The sequence below is a fragment of the Mustela erminea genome, chromosome 3, assembly GCF_009829155.1.
Source record: "Mustela erminea isolate mMusErm1 chromosome 3, mMusErm1.Pri, whole genome shotgun sequence".
NCBI lineage: Eukaryota > Metazoa > Chordata > Mammalia > Carnivora > Mustelidae > Mustela > Mustela erminea.
In genome coordinates, this window is record NC_045616.1 from 44,685,549 (window position 1) to 44,703,931 (window position 18,383).

General features: G+C 37.5%; 1 protein-coding gene across 2 annotated transcripts in view; it reads right to left on the reverse strand.

Moving 5' to 3' along the window:
- LNPEP (leucyl and cystinyl aminopeptidase) overlaps positions 1 to 18,383 on the reverse strand; it is a 102,819-nt gene that overhangs the window by 11,076 nt on the left and 73,360 nt on the right. For both annotated transcript variants that reach the window (XM_032335681.1, XM_032335682.1), the window contains exons 10-14: positions 16,008 to 16,168; positions 15,692 to 15,780; positions 9,122 to 9,305; positions 7,847 to 8,003; positions 1,323 to 1,507 (exon numbers count right to left, since the gene is read on the reverse strand). In XM_032335681.1, the coding sequence (XP_032191572.1) occupies positions 1,323 to 1,507; positions 7,847 to 8,003; positions 9,122 to 9,305; positions 15,692 to 15,780; positions 16,008 to 16,168 (776 nt within the window). The remainder of the gene's footprint in view (positions 1 to 1,322; positions 1,508 to 7,846; positions 8,004 to 9,121; positions 9,306 to 15,691; positions 15,781 to 16,007; positions 16,169 to 18,383) is intronic.

Consider the following 18,383-nt stretch of genomic DNA (forward strand, 5'->3'; position numbering starts at 1 on the left):
CTTCCCTGGTGGTGTGACCATAAAGAGTATCAATTCATCTTAATGCAGTCATTATTCACTGAGCACCCACAAAGAACCAGGCAGACACCTGGCTGGAAGCTGGGAAAGAGAAGAAAGAGACCCAGTCTCTCCCTCTGGGAATTCAGAGGCTATCACAATGTACAGAATAAATCAATGCATCACCACGTATTGTGGTGAGTTCCATGGTGGAAATACAGTGGTGAGAAGAGGAGAAGAAGCACAGTTTTCTGGCCTTATTAAGATCTCAGAGCTGGAAAGGATATCAGTAGGTTATCCCAATCCTCCACCCCAACTCCCATCTGACGCTTGAATCTATTTTCATAATGCCCACTAAGGAACACAGAGAGAACCAGTCATCATCAAAAACATGTCTACTAACTGCTAACCTACACTTGCTATGGTATAGCACTAAATTAATTACAAGAGACTTGTTTGACAGCTCATACCCACACCGATGGCTGCTATAAAAAAGCAGAAAACAGCAAGTAGTTGGTGAGGATGTGACAAAACTGGAACCCCTGTGCCCTATTGGTGGGACTATAAAATGGTGCAACCACTATGTAAAAAAACATGGCGGTAGCCCCCCCCAAATTAAAAATAGATCTACCATATGATAGAGCAATATCACTTCTAGGTACACATCTGAAAGAGTCAGAAGCAGTCTTGAAGAGGTATTTGTATACCTACGTTCACAGCAGCATTATCTACAAAAGCCAAAAGGTGGAAGCAACTCAAATGTCTATCAATGGGTGAATCAAGAAACAAAATTCAGTGTGTATACACCATTTACACTGTATACACACAATGAATATATTCAGCCTTAATAAGGAACAATATTCTAATACATGCTACAACACGGATGAAACTTGAGGGCAAGTGAAACAGGTCAGTCAGAAAAAGACAAATACTGTACATTTCACTCACATAGGGTACTTAGAGCAAAAAATAGAACCGTGGCTGGCAGGGGCTGGGGACTGGAGAAAATGGAGAGTTGTCTGGGTAAAGAGTTCAAGTTTTACAAGATAGAAAGTTCTGGAGATTCATTGCTCAACAGTGTGAATATACTTACACTACTGAACTGTACACCTAAAACATGTTAAGATAATAAATTTTATGCTTCATGTATTTTACTACAGTTTAAAAAAACAGTCTTGTTTGACAATACAAGTATATAGAATTCACCTACGCTAACACTCAGTCTTATAACATTTTTGAGCCAGGATGAAAAGATCCTGGTTTCAGTACATGATACCAAGGTAAGGAAGAGGAAGAGAGCTCATTTGAGTAGAAGGGCATGTCACCTTTGAGTTCCGTTGGATGCCACCCAATCGTCAAACAGCTTCATGGCCACAGTGCTGCAGTTCTCGAGGCTGTGGGCGCACGCGAACTCCAGCAAGGCTGACCGAAGCTCCCGGGCAGATGGGGGGCCTTCGTCAGTCCAAGTCTGCTGTTCGATTTGGCTTCGAAGTAATTTAAATACCCTGGCCTACAGAGACAAATTGTTAACAATCATTAGGACAATCAGAAAAATCAAGATGGCTAGATCTTTCTTCCCCAATGTTCACTCAGGGAGATAAAAGAGGGTCTAGGTATTACTTCATAAATATCAACTGACATACAAAGCGTGTGTACAACTGGGCAAAACCATTCAATAACAAAGACTATACATCAGCTTCTAGAGCCAAGGGGAGAGGGTCTCTTAATTACATAACACAGAAAGAACGGATGACTTCACTGCAGTAGAAAGCCTGTCTTCTGTGTGAGAAGATATTTTCCTGCTAGCAAGTATCACTTATAGCCACTGTCAGAGGCGAGCTGGAACTTTCTAACCTCATGACTTTAGACTCCATAAACCCAAAAAACAATGAGAAAAATATACTTCTTTACTGACAGGCAGATGTTTAAATGTCTCTAAATGCAATATTAAAGGAATACTTAAAATATCAGTTAGCTTGATGATGTAACAAATTAATCTAATTGAATTAGCAAGAAAATGAGGCATGCAGGCAAGAGTTGTTTATCGTTATCTCCCCACCCTCAACTTTTTATGTAAAGTATTTTCAGACCTGTAGTAAAACAACAAGAGTAACACAGTGAATACCCATATGCTAGATTCATTGGTTTGTAACACTCATACGCCCCAGAAAATCAGCTCAAATTCTTCACGGAGCATCTTTTTCTTGCAGAGTACCACTGTCAATACCTAAAATGAGTCCTATTTGGAGCTTTTTAAACTGCTGACGCCATTTTCTCAGCAGACCTTCTCTACAGAAGTCTCCCATGGAGCTACAAGAAAGAAAAAACGGAATCTGGGCAAGGGGAAGGACTCCAAGTTTGTGATAACATGTCAACTCGCTTTTGTTTGCTTCAAAAGCAATGAAATAGAGAACAGACACCTTGTGGAATGTGTGAATAACAAAGCCTGCGAGTCATTGAGAGGACATGAAGTGGAAAAATACTTGCCACGCTGATGGATAATCCAAGGGACATGAAAGCAAGGCAGGAGATCCTACTGATACACATGGCTGCACCGAGCATGCTGCCCGCCATTGGCCTGACGTTCTCAATGGCATGACGGCAAAACATCCCAAATGAATAAAGAATAAAATAAAATTCAGAGCAACTCAGAACTGTCAAGCAGAAACAAGCGAAGAATGAGAAGAAAAAAAGTTACATGCTTGAGATACTACTAAAAAAAAAATTCAGTGGAGAAAAATGTCAGTGAGAGTTTACTAAAACATATAGAAATGAGTAGGGGAAAAAAAAACGGCACATTAAAATGCTGGAAGCAAGGGATGCCCAACCCTTGAAGAAGCTCAGACTAATTCCCAAGCAGTTATTCCACTGGAGTTACTGGGTGCAATCTTACTAGTTATTTCTGGTACCAAAGAGTTAAGATGAAATCCCCAAAGAGTTGATTTTATATATGTTTCAAATGATAACATAATAGAGCAAAAGATTTTATTATAAAAATAATTCTGTTTTTAGAAAATTCCTGTTTATCATTTTTATAAGTAATCCAGGTTATATTTTTCATATTAATAAATCATAGAGCACGTGTTTCTTTGTTGAAGCCAGCAGTTCAAAGAAAGAACGCATTTTTCCATGATTCTAAATTTTGTTTTGTAAACAATAGAATCCAATCCTCTGATTTTATAAAATGAAAATGGCAAGTGGGGAAAAAAAATAAACGGATGGTTATACAAGCTACAAACATTGGGTATGCAATAAAATGCAAGAACAGTTACACAAAATGATTTTTAAAATAAAACAGACAGGAAAGATGGTGGCATTTATATTATGTACTACATTTTGATTTACTGCTTTAATTTTACACTGATATGCCCAGGGAGTTCTTTCTTGGGTCAACTCAGCTTCTTAAAAGTGATGTGTCAGCTTTTATTGCAAAAGGTTTATCCCACCAATCCCTCATCTGTAAAAGAGTGACAGACTTGTAAGTGATGAAACAGGAATATGGCTGGGATCAGACGATAACATCAGATTTGAACCATTTGACACCATTCAAAAGTGCCTGCAGACCCTATCTACCCTAACACCACAGCATGCATCACAAATGTGATAGAGATGTATGTACTGTGTAGGTATGTGCAGCCTAGATAACAAAATGACCAATATATGTTCAAAATGCTCTGGTGACAACAACACAGAAAATTAGACACCAGTCTTAATCACAAATACTATTTGAAGATTGGATCCAAGGACTCAGAAATGTCTACCATTCCCATCTCTAACTACAGTATCAGATTTTATACTTTGAGCACTTTGGTGGTACCAGAATGCCCTCTGAATTTAAGAGACAATTTCTCACTCTTGGTTAACTAACCTGACTTTTAACTAACGATCAAGTGAACAAAATCTCCAGCAGTTATGGGCCCATAGGCTCACAGACACATATTAAGCTGCCATTTTCCTCTAAGCATCCATCCCCTGGGCCCCGCCCTGGCGTATGTTCTTCATAAACACATTCCTGCCCAGCACACTGGAAATCATCATCCGGGATGAGGACTCAGAGTTACTCAAGCGTCACAGAAAGAAAATACTCAAAAGATCTAACTCCTTGGATTGAATTTAGCATGGGTGTTCACAGCATAGAGACAGCCTGAGGTAAGTATCAAGTGCTTTCTGACACTAGGCCCCGGAACAGAGTTACTGGAGAGAGGCAGGGGGAAGAATGGCTTCTGTCACCATGAAATTTAACTAGCTGGGCAGCTTCAAGAACATTCAGCGAACTTTTTTTTTTTTTTAAAAGAATAATTCTTTATACATTTTTAAAAAAGATTTTATTTATTTGACAGAAAGAGATCACAAGTAGGTGGGGTGGGGTGGGGAAGCAAGCTCCCTGCTGAGCAGACAGCCTAATGCTGGGCTCCATCCCAGAACCCTGGGATTATGACCTGAGCTGAAGGCAGAGGCATTAACCTACTGAGCCACCCAGGCGCCACCATTCTGCTAACTTCTTTAAGCATATTCAGTATCAACATGATCCGTCAATAGTAAAAAAAAAAAAAAAAAAAAAAAAAAAAATGAGTGATACATACTCAAGTTATTTATTGTATCCCCCCAACATTCATGTCTGCTTAGAATCTGTGAGTTTAAAGTCATTTGGGAATAGGTTTTTGCAGATGTAATTGATTTAAGATAAGGTCATACTGAATCTGATGGGCCCAGATCTACTGACTGGTGCCTATATAAGAACAGGGAAATTTGGACACAGAAACAAAGAGAGAAAGTCAGGTCAAGACAGAGGCAGAAATTGTAGTGATGCATCTACAAGCTAAGGAATGCTAAGTACCGCTGGCAATGGCTCAAAGCTGGCAGAGACATGAAGACAGTCTCCCTCAGAAGGAATCCATCTGCCCTGCCAACACCTTAATTTTGGCCTTCTACCTTCCAGAACATGAGAGAATATGTTTCTGTTGTTTTAAGACAACAAGTTTGTACTAGTTTATTACGGCAGCTAAAGGAAACTAAATTACTACCGCAAGTGGTGTTGATTTGATATGGCACTAATAACCCCCAAAGTAATCATAAAAATTCAATAATAAAAAAATCTATGCATACAATAAAGCACACTGGTGACGGATCAACTGGATGGCCATATCAAAAAAAGAATCTTTGTGTCTAACTCATACCATACACAAAAATCAATTCCAGATGGATCATTGTTCTAAATGCGTAAGGTAAAATCATAAAGTTTTCAGAAGGGAACAAAGGAGAATATCTGTGGGTTGGCAGATTTCATACACAAAAATTAAGAATTTACGCTAATCAAAAAACATCATAAAGAGACTGAAAAAGCCTGAGGGGGAGAAGATACTTGGAAATGTACATGAGCAACAAAGGACTCCTATCTTGACTATATAAAGAGCTCTACAAATCAATTAGAGAAAGGCAGAAAATCCAATAGGAAAAACGTTAATCACCTGGGCACTTAACCAAAGTGTACCTCTACTGGTCAATAAACAAATCCAAAGGAATTCATCTTCACTAGTCATTAGAAAAATACAAATAATCTTTTAAAAAGATTTTACTTATTTATCTAAGAGAGAGAAAGAGCACAAGAGTGGGGTGAGGGACAGGAGGAGAAGCAGGGTCCCCACTGAGCAGGGAGCCAACGCGGGATTTGATCCTGGAACTCTGGGATCCTGACCTGAGCAGAAGGCAGATGCTTAACCGACTGAGCCACCCAGGCACCCGGGAAATACAAATTAAAGCCAAAATTGTGATACCACTATGCATCCAACTGGATGGCTAAAAGGAAAAAGATCACTATTAATACAAAGTGTTGACAAGGATACAGAGCCAGAATAGTACTCAAATTCTCATACCCTGCTGATGGAGCACAAATTGATACAACATTGAACAACGATTTGATGGTACAGTATTAACTATAAATATGTTATGACTCAGCAATTCCACTTCCAGACATATACCCCATGGAAATGCATACATATAGTCAACAAAGCTATATATAAGAATATTTGTAGCAATGTTGTTCCTAATAGCTCCAAATTACAAACAACTCAAACATTCTCCTACAGTAGCTGAAGTGGCTACCACAAAGCCAATCTCTTCCATATACTAACAGTACAAAGTCAGTGTTGGATTCTAAATTTGCCCTAAAGAGACCAATAAGTTATTTGCATACTCCTCGAAGTGCACACGGAGAATATAAATTTTATTAACATTTTAAATATAAAAGAAATCTCAAATATTAAGTTGACAACTTTATTTTCAAGGGCACTAAGTGTAAGTCTGTCATCTTAAACCTTAAACACACGGTCTACAAATTTTTCAAATGGCTTTAATTTATAACCTCTGTTTAAAAAAATGATAGCAAAGAAACAGTCTTGATTTTTCCAACCAAAAGGTATCCTTTGAAAGATGACATTGCTAGAAGACAAATTAAGTTAAAATACAGCAACATAACACAAAACCAGTGGGCTTCAGAGTGGAACTAATCTGGGTTTGAAGCTCAGCTTTGTAATTTACTAGGTAAGTGATGGGAGGGAGGTTATTGAGTCTTCCTATCTATTCAAGGAGGGTAGAGATATCTGTCTGGCACAGTGTGAGGATTAAATGAGGTAATCTACATTAAACCCTTAAGCATGGTGTACAGAACATAACAAGCACTGAAATGAACAGTTTCTGGTATGTTTCACTCATTTGTTTGCTCAGTATTTACTATGGGTTGAGTCACATTTTGAAGATACTGGTTTTTATTAAGGATGGTAAGAGCCTCATGATACAGAAGAAAGATGAAAATCGTAACAATGAGAAAAGAAATCATCTGACTTAAGTATCACACTTATGGGAAGGAATAGGCATAGCTCTTTTGGGGTCAGATCAGAGACCTGGGGGGAAGGGTGCTTCTCAAGCTCCATATGGCCCACCAGCTGGCCTTGCCTCCTCACACTGAGAATAGTATGTGATGGGAGAACTCATCACAGAAGATGTGCAGCAGCCTAGCAAGAGGCAGAAAAGGGGTGTTTAAAAAAAAAAAAAAAAAAGATGTAATCCAACCTCTTGCCTTCCCCAGTGAAGACACCAAAACCCTAAAAGACGTTCTAATTTCTGGTTCAATACTTTCTTCCTTTTTCTGAAAGCTGCCTTTTGCCTAGTGCCTGGAAAATCTAACTGGTCTCTAAAGCAAAACCTGTTGTCAGAATGTGATGATTCAGAGTCAGATGAAACAAAGAATTAATCTCTTCCTCCCAAGCTTTTACTTTGTCAACAGTATAATACTGAGAGATCAGTATTAAATCTAATTTAATACTAATTAGGCAACTGGTTTTAAAAAAGGGAAAGCAGTCCCCAATACTGAGACTCCTTTAGTACTTTGCAGAGAAATATATCCACCAGTATCATCCTCTGTAAGAGAGGTATCAGTAAGAACTCCTAAAACAGGATATTCTCAATACAAACATCACTGTCATTTCATAATGACCAACTAGGAAATCAGTGGGGAGCATCCCATTACAAAAGGATCTACTTCAAGCATTTATTATGTAAAAATAGACTGGGATTTGAATAGAGGTTTTCTTTTCATGTGACCTCATTTTGACAGCAGTGTCAGAATTCTTTATTTTGATATTCAAACAAGACCATGTTATGCAAGCCTTTTATCAACACTTCCTGGTAAGCAATGTCATAATGATTCAAAGTAAAGATTTCATAACTAGGAAAATGAAGAAAAGGGAACGTGGCTGGTTGCTTTTTCAGCCAATTACTCTGCTGAACAGAACTGTGAATCACAACATTAAAGGCAAGCAACAAAGACATACTGGCAATAAGGGAGACTTACCACTACTCTTGAGGCCAGATCCATGTATCCTAGCTTTTCAAGGAGGTTATAGATGAGGCCGGTCTGGAACAGGGCTTCAGTGATGGGTGCGGTATAGGTCTCATTTCCAAGGTAATCAATCAAATCAAAAGCCCTCTGAAGAGATACCTTGCCTAAGCTAAAAGGTAATAGAACAGAAAAGTCAATATGCTGAGGGAGATGAACTCTATAGGCATGCAGAGAAATGTTATGAACAGATGGTGAGTCCTGAAGAACTAAAGTTTTAAGCTTAGGGTGGTATTCTGTAAAGTCAGACTAAATATTATTATCCTTGATTAAGTTCATGTGTATGACCCAAGGTTAAAGATAGATTTCATGAGAAAGATAAACAAGAGCTCAAGTTTTATTCCCCAAGTCACCTGTAAATTGCTACAGACTCATGGAAAGTATTACAACATCCCGTTTCGTGGGAAACGATGAAGAGTACTACCTTTATTTATTTATTTATTACTTATATTTACCAGGTGAGGACAAGTAGCATAAAGAGGATTTGAATCAAAAAGAAAATATTTTGTTATTTGTATGGGAATTTGTCAAACTTGTTACAGGTCCACTGTGAATTTATGGTGAGTATATTTTAAGAATTAACCATTTAGGAGAAGTCAAAACAATGATGGCTCAGATAATGTAAGGTCACTTCATACAAAATGAACCAAAATAAGGTCAACAAAGGTCAGAAAGAACACTTTTGAATATTCCATGTGTCTCTAGACCCAATAACAACCCAAGTTGATACTCTCACTTTTCAGAGGATAGCTACACACATCACTTCCATACATGGTTTTGGGATTCCATAAGGCACAGAGTAGTTAGGAGGCAAGCTGTACACAAATACGAAGGCCCCACCTCTCAGACACATCGCTCAAACCAGTGGGTAGCACTAAGCTTCACGCCTAAACTAAATGCTGCTTGAAAAGAATTCTCTCATGAAATAAAGCCAGAATGCCTACTTTATTCAGCAAACAGGTGTCCTACTTGTTGGTATGGGCAAGTCTTAAGATACTATTTAAATCTTGTTATTTAACTGTTCACTATGTTTGTAGTGGATGTTGCTATATAGATTATAACACCCCTGAAGGCAAGGATTAGATCTTACATCTTCCCAATCAACCAAAACAAGTACACCTAAGAGACTATACATGCGCTAGTTCTCTTGAATTGTTTTTCTAAAGTGTTTTTTTCTGCAGAACACTTGTTTGAAAACCAACCCGCCAACCCAAACCAAGCTCACGTTACCCTGCAAGCTCAAAGATGTTGTTGATGAGGTTGGCTCGGTCTTTGTCACTCAGGACATAAGGATTTGTTTTCAGCTGTTTGATTAGTGCTTCCCAGTCGTCATCTTCATAGTGTACAACATAATAGCCGTTCATGTTCGTATTGACTTTGACCCACTGCACTTCTTCTGTAAGATTGATGACACCTAATACAGACCAAACAATGAGAGAAGGAGAGGAGAGATAATAGATAATAGATAAAAAGTACTGAATGGGCATTTTGTTTCAAAGTTAATATAGTATATTGTTACATTTAATTATTCTACTAACGAACTAAATGTCTGTCTCCTAGTGCAGTTATTTTAAAGTCAGCAAAGATCACCACTCATTCATTTCAAGAATTTTTTTTACTTTTTTTTTTTTTTTACTTAAGATCAATTAGCCAACATATAGTATGTCATTAGTGTTTGATGTAGTGTTCAACGATTCATTAGTTGCATATAACACCCAGTGCTCATCACATCATGTGCCCTCCTTAATGGATAAAGAAGATGTGGTTCATATATATAACAGATTATTACTCAGCCATCAGAAAGGATGAATACCTACCATTTACCACTCATTCATTTAACAATTCTTTATTTAATGGTGAATAAGGGAGAAATGCCCCTTCTTCCCCAGATCTTACAGTCCAATGTAGCCAGGCAAACAGAGTATCATATAAATGTAATTGACGGAAAAAGAAAATTTGGCATTCTATGGAAGAACATAGAAGAAATGCTCCACCACCAAGTGGAGGTTAGGAGAGATTTCTGGGAAGAAATGACATCCAAGTTGAGAGAGTTCAAGATATACAGGTGTTTTAAGCAGGTGATAAGAATGTGTAGGGTCGGGGGGCCTGGGTGGCTCAGTGGATTAAGCCACTGCCTTCAGCTCAGGCCATGATCTCGGTGTCCTGGGATTGAGCCCCGAAATGGGCTCTCTGCTCAGCGGGGAGCCTGCTTACCCCTCTGTCTCTGCCTGCCTCTCTGCCTGCTTGTGATCTCTCTCTCTGTCAAATAAAATAAATAAAAAAATAAATCTAAAAAAAAAAAGAATGTGTAGGGTGAGGAAGCAGGGAAGATAGTGAAAAAACTATGTAAAAAGTGTTCCATCTCAGTCTTTGTCCTTAATTACATTGGAGGAAGAATAAGTGAAGCTATTTAGAAAAGTCACGTAATTCAAAGCTAGCAAAAACAGACATTAGGGGAGGATGAAGATCGCATTGTGCACAAATAAATAAGTTGGTTAAAATAACAGGAAAGTGATATACATTTTTGAGTCCCTACTATTAAATATACGAATGCTAAAAGAATTGTTGGAAATTTATATAAAATGATTTCAATTAATAAAGAGTCATAAAATATATGACTACCAAAATATATTACTACAAAATCTGACTACAAAATACATGTAGGAATTTTTCAAATTCTTTAAATTACGAATCAAGAAATGTCCTTTAAGTAAGTTGCCACAAAGACTTGGACTTAATTTAATAGTTAAGGGTATGCTTCTGAACATCTCCAGATTTACTTTTTACTAGAATCTAGTTCTATGAGTTTACTATTTTGTTTACTGCTAATCCCTCAGTGCCCAGAACAATGTTCCTAGCAGATACTAAAAAAAAAAATCCTAAGTGAATTAATAAATGAATGAACAAAATAACCATGTCATAGTAAAGGTTTTCAAACCAAATCTAAATATGGTTTATAGATACTTACGAAGTAAGTTTTCTTTCCAACTTTAAGGAGTACTTATTTTTAAAAATTACCAAAGAAGAACAGAGACAAGGAAAATAATCTAAACTCAGACAATGATAGCTTTGTGGGGGTGTATTCTGTGCCAAGACTTTTCCCATACACATTTTAATTAATGTAATATTTCAAACAGTGGACAGGTATGCATTAATATTTGTATCGCTTTTTTACCTATCAGTTTCTACCTCAGCCATTTTCCCACTGTCTTCTTCATATGCAGTATTCAAGTATCTTCATAAATTCCATGTGAAAAACTACCATAGTTTAACCCATCTTCTATTTGGAAATACACTGTTTTAAAATTTTCACTACCATAATAACTCTGTATGATGGCTTTTGCACATAAAATGCATTAGAAACACATTTAAATTTGGTACCTAAAATCTCAGGGCCTATCAACTTCAAAAGCATGAATTATTAAAATTTATCAGATTTTCTTAATACCTGATTACTCCAATTCTACTGAAACTACAAAGGATGTTTAATATGGAAAAGACTTACATTCTGATCATGTCCTAACATGACATACCAAATAATCAGTTTTTTCCATTAAAAAATCCTATATTAATTTCTGTTCTATGGCTGATAGAGCAGAAGATGGGAAAAATCAACTACATTAATAGGATTTATTCCTTTTCGTAGAGCAGAGTGCAGTTCTAAGGAATAATAGGGAGACATTTAAAAAAAACAATGACTGATGAAATGATAACTTTATTAGTAACTACGGAAAAAATATCGACCTTTTCCAGGTCACCCAACACAATTTCCTGCTGAGCTTTTAGCAAGAAAGAACCTTGGGAATCAAGACTAAAGAGCTCCAAATCTCCCTTTGCCAAAAAAAGAGGCAAGAAATGGTAAGTATGGCAATTCTTCCACTGGATGGATACAGGAAAATACTGAAATACAGTGTATTTTGACTGATAAGCAATTTGCCGTGTTGTAAACTTGGCCAAGTCCAGACGGTAGAAAGGAGAAAGGCAGCTGGGAGTGTACTCGAAATTATTACTGTCATCTCGATGACAGAATACAAAGCAGGGTAGCCAAGAACAGAGAGAGGAGAGTTATCATTTTAAAGAATCAACATATTAGTCTCCCTCAGGTCTTCTGAATGATCCAGAATGAAGGACCTTAAAACCACAGGTATCAAAAAATAATAGCTTTGCACACAAGGGAGGTAACTACATCCTACAGCTCAAATGTGGATGAGGCTATCCTCATATGTTTTTAATTTATCGTAATCATTAACAGATTAAGAGTTCAATTTTCACACTCCATTGAGTATTAAAAAAGACTCACTCCAATCTTATATGGCAGAAGCCCAGACGAAGCAATTTAGTAGTGATTTTAAAAACCACTTGTCAATGAGTTATGAAAATCAACTACTGTTTTATACAGAAACACTAAAACACAGAAACAAAAAACAAGTTCTTACACAAAGTTGAGAAGCTGCCTGTGCAGCTTGCTCCAGAGGGCTAGCACGATATTCGCAGTTAAACTACATTCCCTCTTGTTCAAAAGCATTCCTTTCCCCAGTACCCTTTATTCTCTTTTATTTTATTGGGGGGGGGCAAGAGCAAAGGATGGCACATAATAAATACCTTAATTATATGCCCTTCCTTATTCTTTTCTTCCAAATGCCCTTTATTCAAAGACAACACCAGGTCTTTTAGTTTGAGATACATACTTCTGGCACAGTGGTATCATCAGTGTTTCAAATTAGATTTAATATAAAGATTTCCTACAGTTAAAGAGCTCAGGTCTGAGTAAGATGTGGATGAGAGAGGGAGTGGGGAGGGAAAAGAGGAGAGAAGGGAGAGGAAGACACTCATTATTTTAGTGAAATTTTCTCAATATATAGCTTGACAAAATGGCCCCTTTCACACCTTCTTAGGCCCAACTATTAATCACTCAAAATTCATGTATGTGGGAAAAAGTGACAAAGATATTGATCAAACATAACTCCTATAGTTGACTGAACAAACAGACTAACCCAGCAGCCCTGGCATTAGAACACATGGAAATATACTAGAGACTTAACAATTCACACACCGCACTAAAGTCATACGGCAAAAAGTAAGCCTCTGTAGCCCCTGTCTCTACCACACTTCTTCTGGGAATAGAAAAAAATTAAAATGCAATTAAAATAAGAGTGCTTCTCACCAGAGCATTAGGAACCAAGAAGACCCAACCACCCTCAGAGTCAATAATTTTTAGTGAGGACAGAACATTTTCAGTGTGGACTCTCAAAACCTGAACTGCCCAGAATTGAAACAGCAGGGGCAGCAGTGGCAGCAGCGGGGGCAGCAGTGACAGCAGCAGCAAGGGAAAGGACATTTGAGAAGAGGAAGTAACAGACACTGCTTTCATCATCTGTTGGCTCCATTCCAGCTCCAGATTAAACCAATTACATTATGGCACATTTTGCATATTCCCCTTTATTAAGAATACTTGCAAAGGAAGGAAAATAGAAGTTAACATTTCATCAGGCTTTGCATGCTCTTTTCCTAAAACTTTTCACAGTGAGACCTGAAATTGAGTCACCTCGTTACATACTAAATCTTATTCATTTAAAAAATGTGTGCGTACTGGGTGCTAAGGTCTCAAAAGTGATTCACCTAGCCAGGAACTCTACCTTAAATAGGGAACACATCTAATGTGGGGACAGACCTAAGGGAAACAGTATTTACAGTATATCAAAAGAAGAAAAGCAGAGCGTATTGTTAGAGCACACAAGCAGACATCTAACCTGTCTTGAGGTTAGGGAAGGCTGCCTAGAGCAAGCAGTGAGCACGCTGAGATCTGAAGAATGAACAGCAGTAAATCAAGGGAGTGGAGAGGTAAGAGTGTTCTTCCGGGAGCGCAAACAGCACGTGCAAGGGCAGGAGAGCACAACTGAGGTGTGAAACAGTTTCTGTAGAGCAGAAGCACAGAGTGCCAGGGAAGGGCAGAGGGAGAAAAGGCTACAGCAGGAAAACAGGAGCTAGACTTTGGGATATGAGACTCAAAGACAGTTTTCAAAGCTCACATTCAAACTGAGCTTTAAAAGTTAAGGGTCTTTTATAAAAGCAGGTTTCTCATTGCCCAATTATTTCTAATACCACCAAAAATTTACATACTATTGGGAGGTCTGGAAAATTTCCTTTTTGGTCCAAAAAAGGGATGGGATGAAGTGTTCTTTCTTTAGTCAGGGACCGTCCTTCCAAGGACACTTAAAAGTAACGAGTTTTGTTTTCATCAAAGGCACCCCTTCCTTGAACCCCTGGTTATGTTATATTAATCAAAGATATAATATCATCAAGTGTTCTTAATGTTTTAAATGAGATTGTTTTAACACTCCACTCTAGTTAAACAGCAATGCAACTGGTATGCTCACATATTTCACCTGGCATTGTAAATTATTACATCATAGAAAGGCAACTTAGAAATGTGTATTAAATCACAAAAGATAACAGTCTTCATTTCTGAGAAGCATTCCTATGAAGAAGTTCATCTAACGGCAAAACATTTAAGATCACAAATTTTTACTAAGACCTTTTTTTAAAATAGAGACAAATGGTGAATCAAGTGTCCAACAGGAAGGAAAAATCAAATCAATACTCTATATGTTTTTCAAAAAGGCAAGATAAAAATCACTTGTACACAATGGTATCAACTAAGTAAAAAAATATTTAAATATTATTAGAAAGATATAATCATGAGAATAGTTGTGATGGGTTGATCTGTTCTCCATTTTCTACCTTTTATATAATGTGGATATACTATGTTTAAAGATTTTTCAATAATGGAGTGAATAACAACAGGTAACTTGTATATACCACGTAACACATGCCAGACATTACTCTAGGTGCTTCACATAAATGAACTCAATCTATAACGCTATAAAATAGGGTCATCATGTCCACTCCGTAGCTGAGGGAATGAGGCGCAGAGAATCACAGAACTACATGCAGGCATACAAGTGAACCAGATAATCTGGTTCCAAAGTCCATTCCATTAACCACTAGACTATACTCTCTTCTCAAAAATATAGGTGTGAAAACCAGACACAAATTCAAACAAGAAATGTTCCCTTTTCATAAATCTAGAGTATCACTAATGGTTTCTGCGGGACCCAAGATCTTCATGTTCTTTCAGGATGTAAATTAAGAGGGTGCATGGTGTGGCATTTACAGTGGTATTTAACAAATGGTCAGAAATTACATTTCAATTTTGTTTTTTATAGACTCCTACGGGTCCAACAACATATACAATCTTTACATTTTCTTATCCCCCTCTTCAGAATCATAATTTCTTACCCCATTTTCTTATTAACAAAAAATGTATACTATGTTCATAGGACATTTTGTAATGATTATTTGCTCTAAATCTAGATCATGAGTCAACCTTTATTATGCATGAGAATCACCTAAAATGCAGTTGCCCAAACTCACCACTAAAACGTAGAGAGCGGAGTATACTTTAAGAGATTGTTCTGCTTCTACTACTTTATACCTAGTAACATAAAATATTAATCTAGGATATAAAAAAAAGACAGCATTTGCTGTTTTCTACCAAGACTGCTAGCACATTCAGGGCAATTTTCTATACCTTACTTCCCATGAACAAGAAAGACTAACTTCATACATGATATAGGGACCAAACTCATTTTAGTCCTATCTTGTGTAGGTGATTGGTAAAACTAGCTCCAACAATGTGTACTTAGAAAACCATAATCTCCTTCCTGCTGCTAGGTCAGAGTTTTAAAAAAACATGCTGTTACATATTTCTTATCAGAAAAGAATTAATTAAAGTCAAACCTGACTTCTTGTCCAGTAAATATACCAATGGGTATTTTGAGAAATTTCTTCCCTCAGTGACATAGGATAGTGGAATATGCCAGAGATAGCTGTAAAAAAAAAAAAAAAATTTGGAAGATTATTACTCTCTCCAGTATTTCAGTCAGTTACACATAATTTGTTGGATCTTTTTTTTTTTCCTTTTGGCAGGAAGAAGAAATTTTCAAGCTATTCCCAGAAAAAGATAATCTTATTAGGTTTCATAGAAACCTGTGACTACAAATACTCTAACCCAAGGGTGTAAGAGAGAGAGCTGGAGGAGAAAGCCGGAATGTACCTTGCATCTGAAGGTTGAATTTCAGTCTTCGTATTTAAAAAGTATCTTTCTTGTTGCACATGAAGCTCCCTTCCTTTTCTCTGAACAGTCACTAAAGGAAATCCTTTTTGCAGGGTCCAGGTTTTCATCATTTTTTTTACATCTAGTGTTTTGTTTGTGATCTACCAAAAAAAAAAAAAAAAAAAAAGAATAAATTATTTTTGCTTAAAAGTGAACAGCTTAAAAACTATAGTTTGTACCTTTCCCTCTCTGTCTACCATATTCTATGAAGACTACACATTCTATTAATAGAAAACCAGAAGCACAAATACAGAGTTAAATTTACACTTCTGATCTAAGTGAATGAGCAGCTGCCAAAAGGAAAGTCACCTGGAACAGAACTTTCTCTAGATAACTAGAGAAAGTGAGAGAAACCCTGTGTTGAAAAAGAAGTACACCCAGTGTTTGTCCAAATCTCTACGTCAGGACAAGCACTCTTTCAGCTCACAATACCACCCTATAGAAGGTATGAATCATGACAAATACTCTAGAGTAAGAAGCACAGCTTTCTCCTGTGAGTCAGCCTGCATCCAGACCTTCTGCTTTCCGTACATGTGAGCGTCCACCTTGGAAAGAACGAATACCATGGGGAGTGTCAGAAAGCAGCAACAAAGTAAGATGTTAATGGGCACAGTGCTCTCTCCCAGAAACTGCATCAGTATCTACGAAATCTAGAATCCAGCGTCGGAGGTTCACAGACCCTCTAAAGTTCACTATCTCTATGACACTGGGATCATTGATTAAATAGAAATTCTGGAACTATCTCTTTAAAGCAGGTGAGTTAACCTTCCAATTCCAACCATTTTCTAGGTTGCATATGGATTTGAACAGCAAGTGCCTAAAATCATTAAGCACGTTAAGTGTTTGCTAACAGTATCGTTCCATGATGACACGCCTCACCTCTACCTCCATAGGCCCATTTATTTAAAGCAGAAAGGATGGATGAAATCTACCCAAATTCATTGCAATATTAATATTACATTTCTCATGGCTCTGATCTATTCATCTCTAGATAAGGAATTGGGAAGAAGACAAACTTTGCCAAAGGCACTTTTGGGCCTCTGAAACAGAATGGAAATGAAAAGCCCAGTGCATTATTCGATGTAGGTGCTGAAAGACCTGGAGATAGTGTTAGGGAGGAGGTTGGGATAGGAAAACATTATGATGCAAAAGCTGAAGACAGTCAGAAAGGCAGAAGTATATTCTAAATGTCAGGAGATAATGCAATGAGTATAGAATAAATAATGTGGCTTTCAAATGAAATGTTACCATATAATAAGAGCAAAACAGTGATTTGAAAGCAACTCTTAAGTAATAGGGACTAATTCGTCTTCGCAAAGAGAACTCAGAGAGAAGGGAAGGTCTATCTTCTGGGTGCAGGGTTAACAGGTAGAAAACACAAGGTTTCAGATAAGATAAGGAAGCAGAGAGAGTATATGGGAAAGATTGAGAGTAGGAGGTGTTTTGTTGTTGTTTAAGATTTATTCACTTATTTGAGAGACAGAGAGAGTGAGCGTGCCTGGGGGCCGGGGGAGGGGGGCAGAAGGAGAGAGTCTTAAGCGGACTCTGCGCTGAGTGTGGAGCCTGACATGGGGCTCAATTTCATGATCCTGAGATCCACGACCCTGAGTTGAAACCAAGAGTCAGACAATGAACCGACTATGCCACCCAGGTGCCCCCAGAATAGGAATTCTTAAACCAGGGCCCTAAAATTTTGAAACTTTGTGTATATATATGTTTTTTCTGGGGAACATGTCCAGAATATTCTTCAAAGTTTCAAATATGTCTGTGATCTTCCAAAACATTAAGAACCATTGGTCTGGATCAGGGTGACATACCAAAATGCTCATAAGGGTTATGCAATTAGCATAAATGTACAATGCAGGCTGGGTTCATGCACTGCTCTGAAGCCTAACTTGAACTTCACTGCTTGTTAGAACACCTGCAGGAACAACAAAATCCAAACAGCAAAATGATCCAAGGGCAATACGCAGCCCATGGCAGCAGCTTATGATCTATCCTCTATGAAGATGGCCTTTTAGGAACATGGCCACAAAAGACAGGAGGACTTATAGAGCAGAGTGTAGGAAAAAATTATGAATCAGAGATAGATAAAGATGCAAAAGCATAAGAAAAGGAAAACAGATTTTTGAAAAAATCAAATAATGAAAATATAGTAATATATATTTATTCAGGAAGAGCAACTTTCCTACAAAGTAGGAATTGAGATTAAGGTATAGAACAAAAATAGTTACACAAGGCCATACACAATAATCTCAATAATTAAGATGAGTACTTCCATTTCTTGACATTTAATCCAGTCATCCCCCTTCTCTC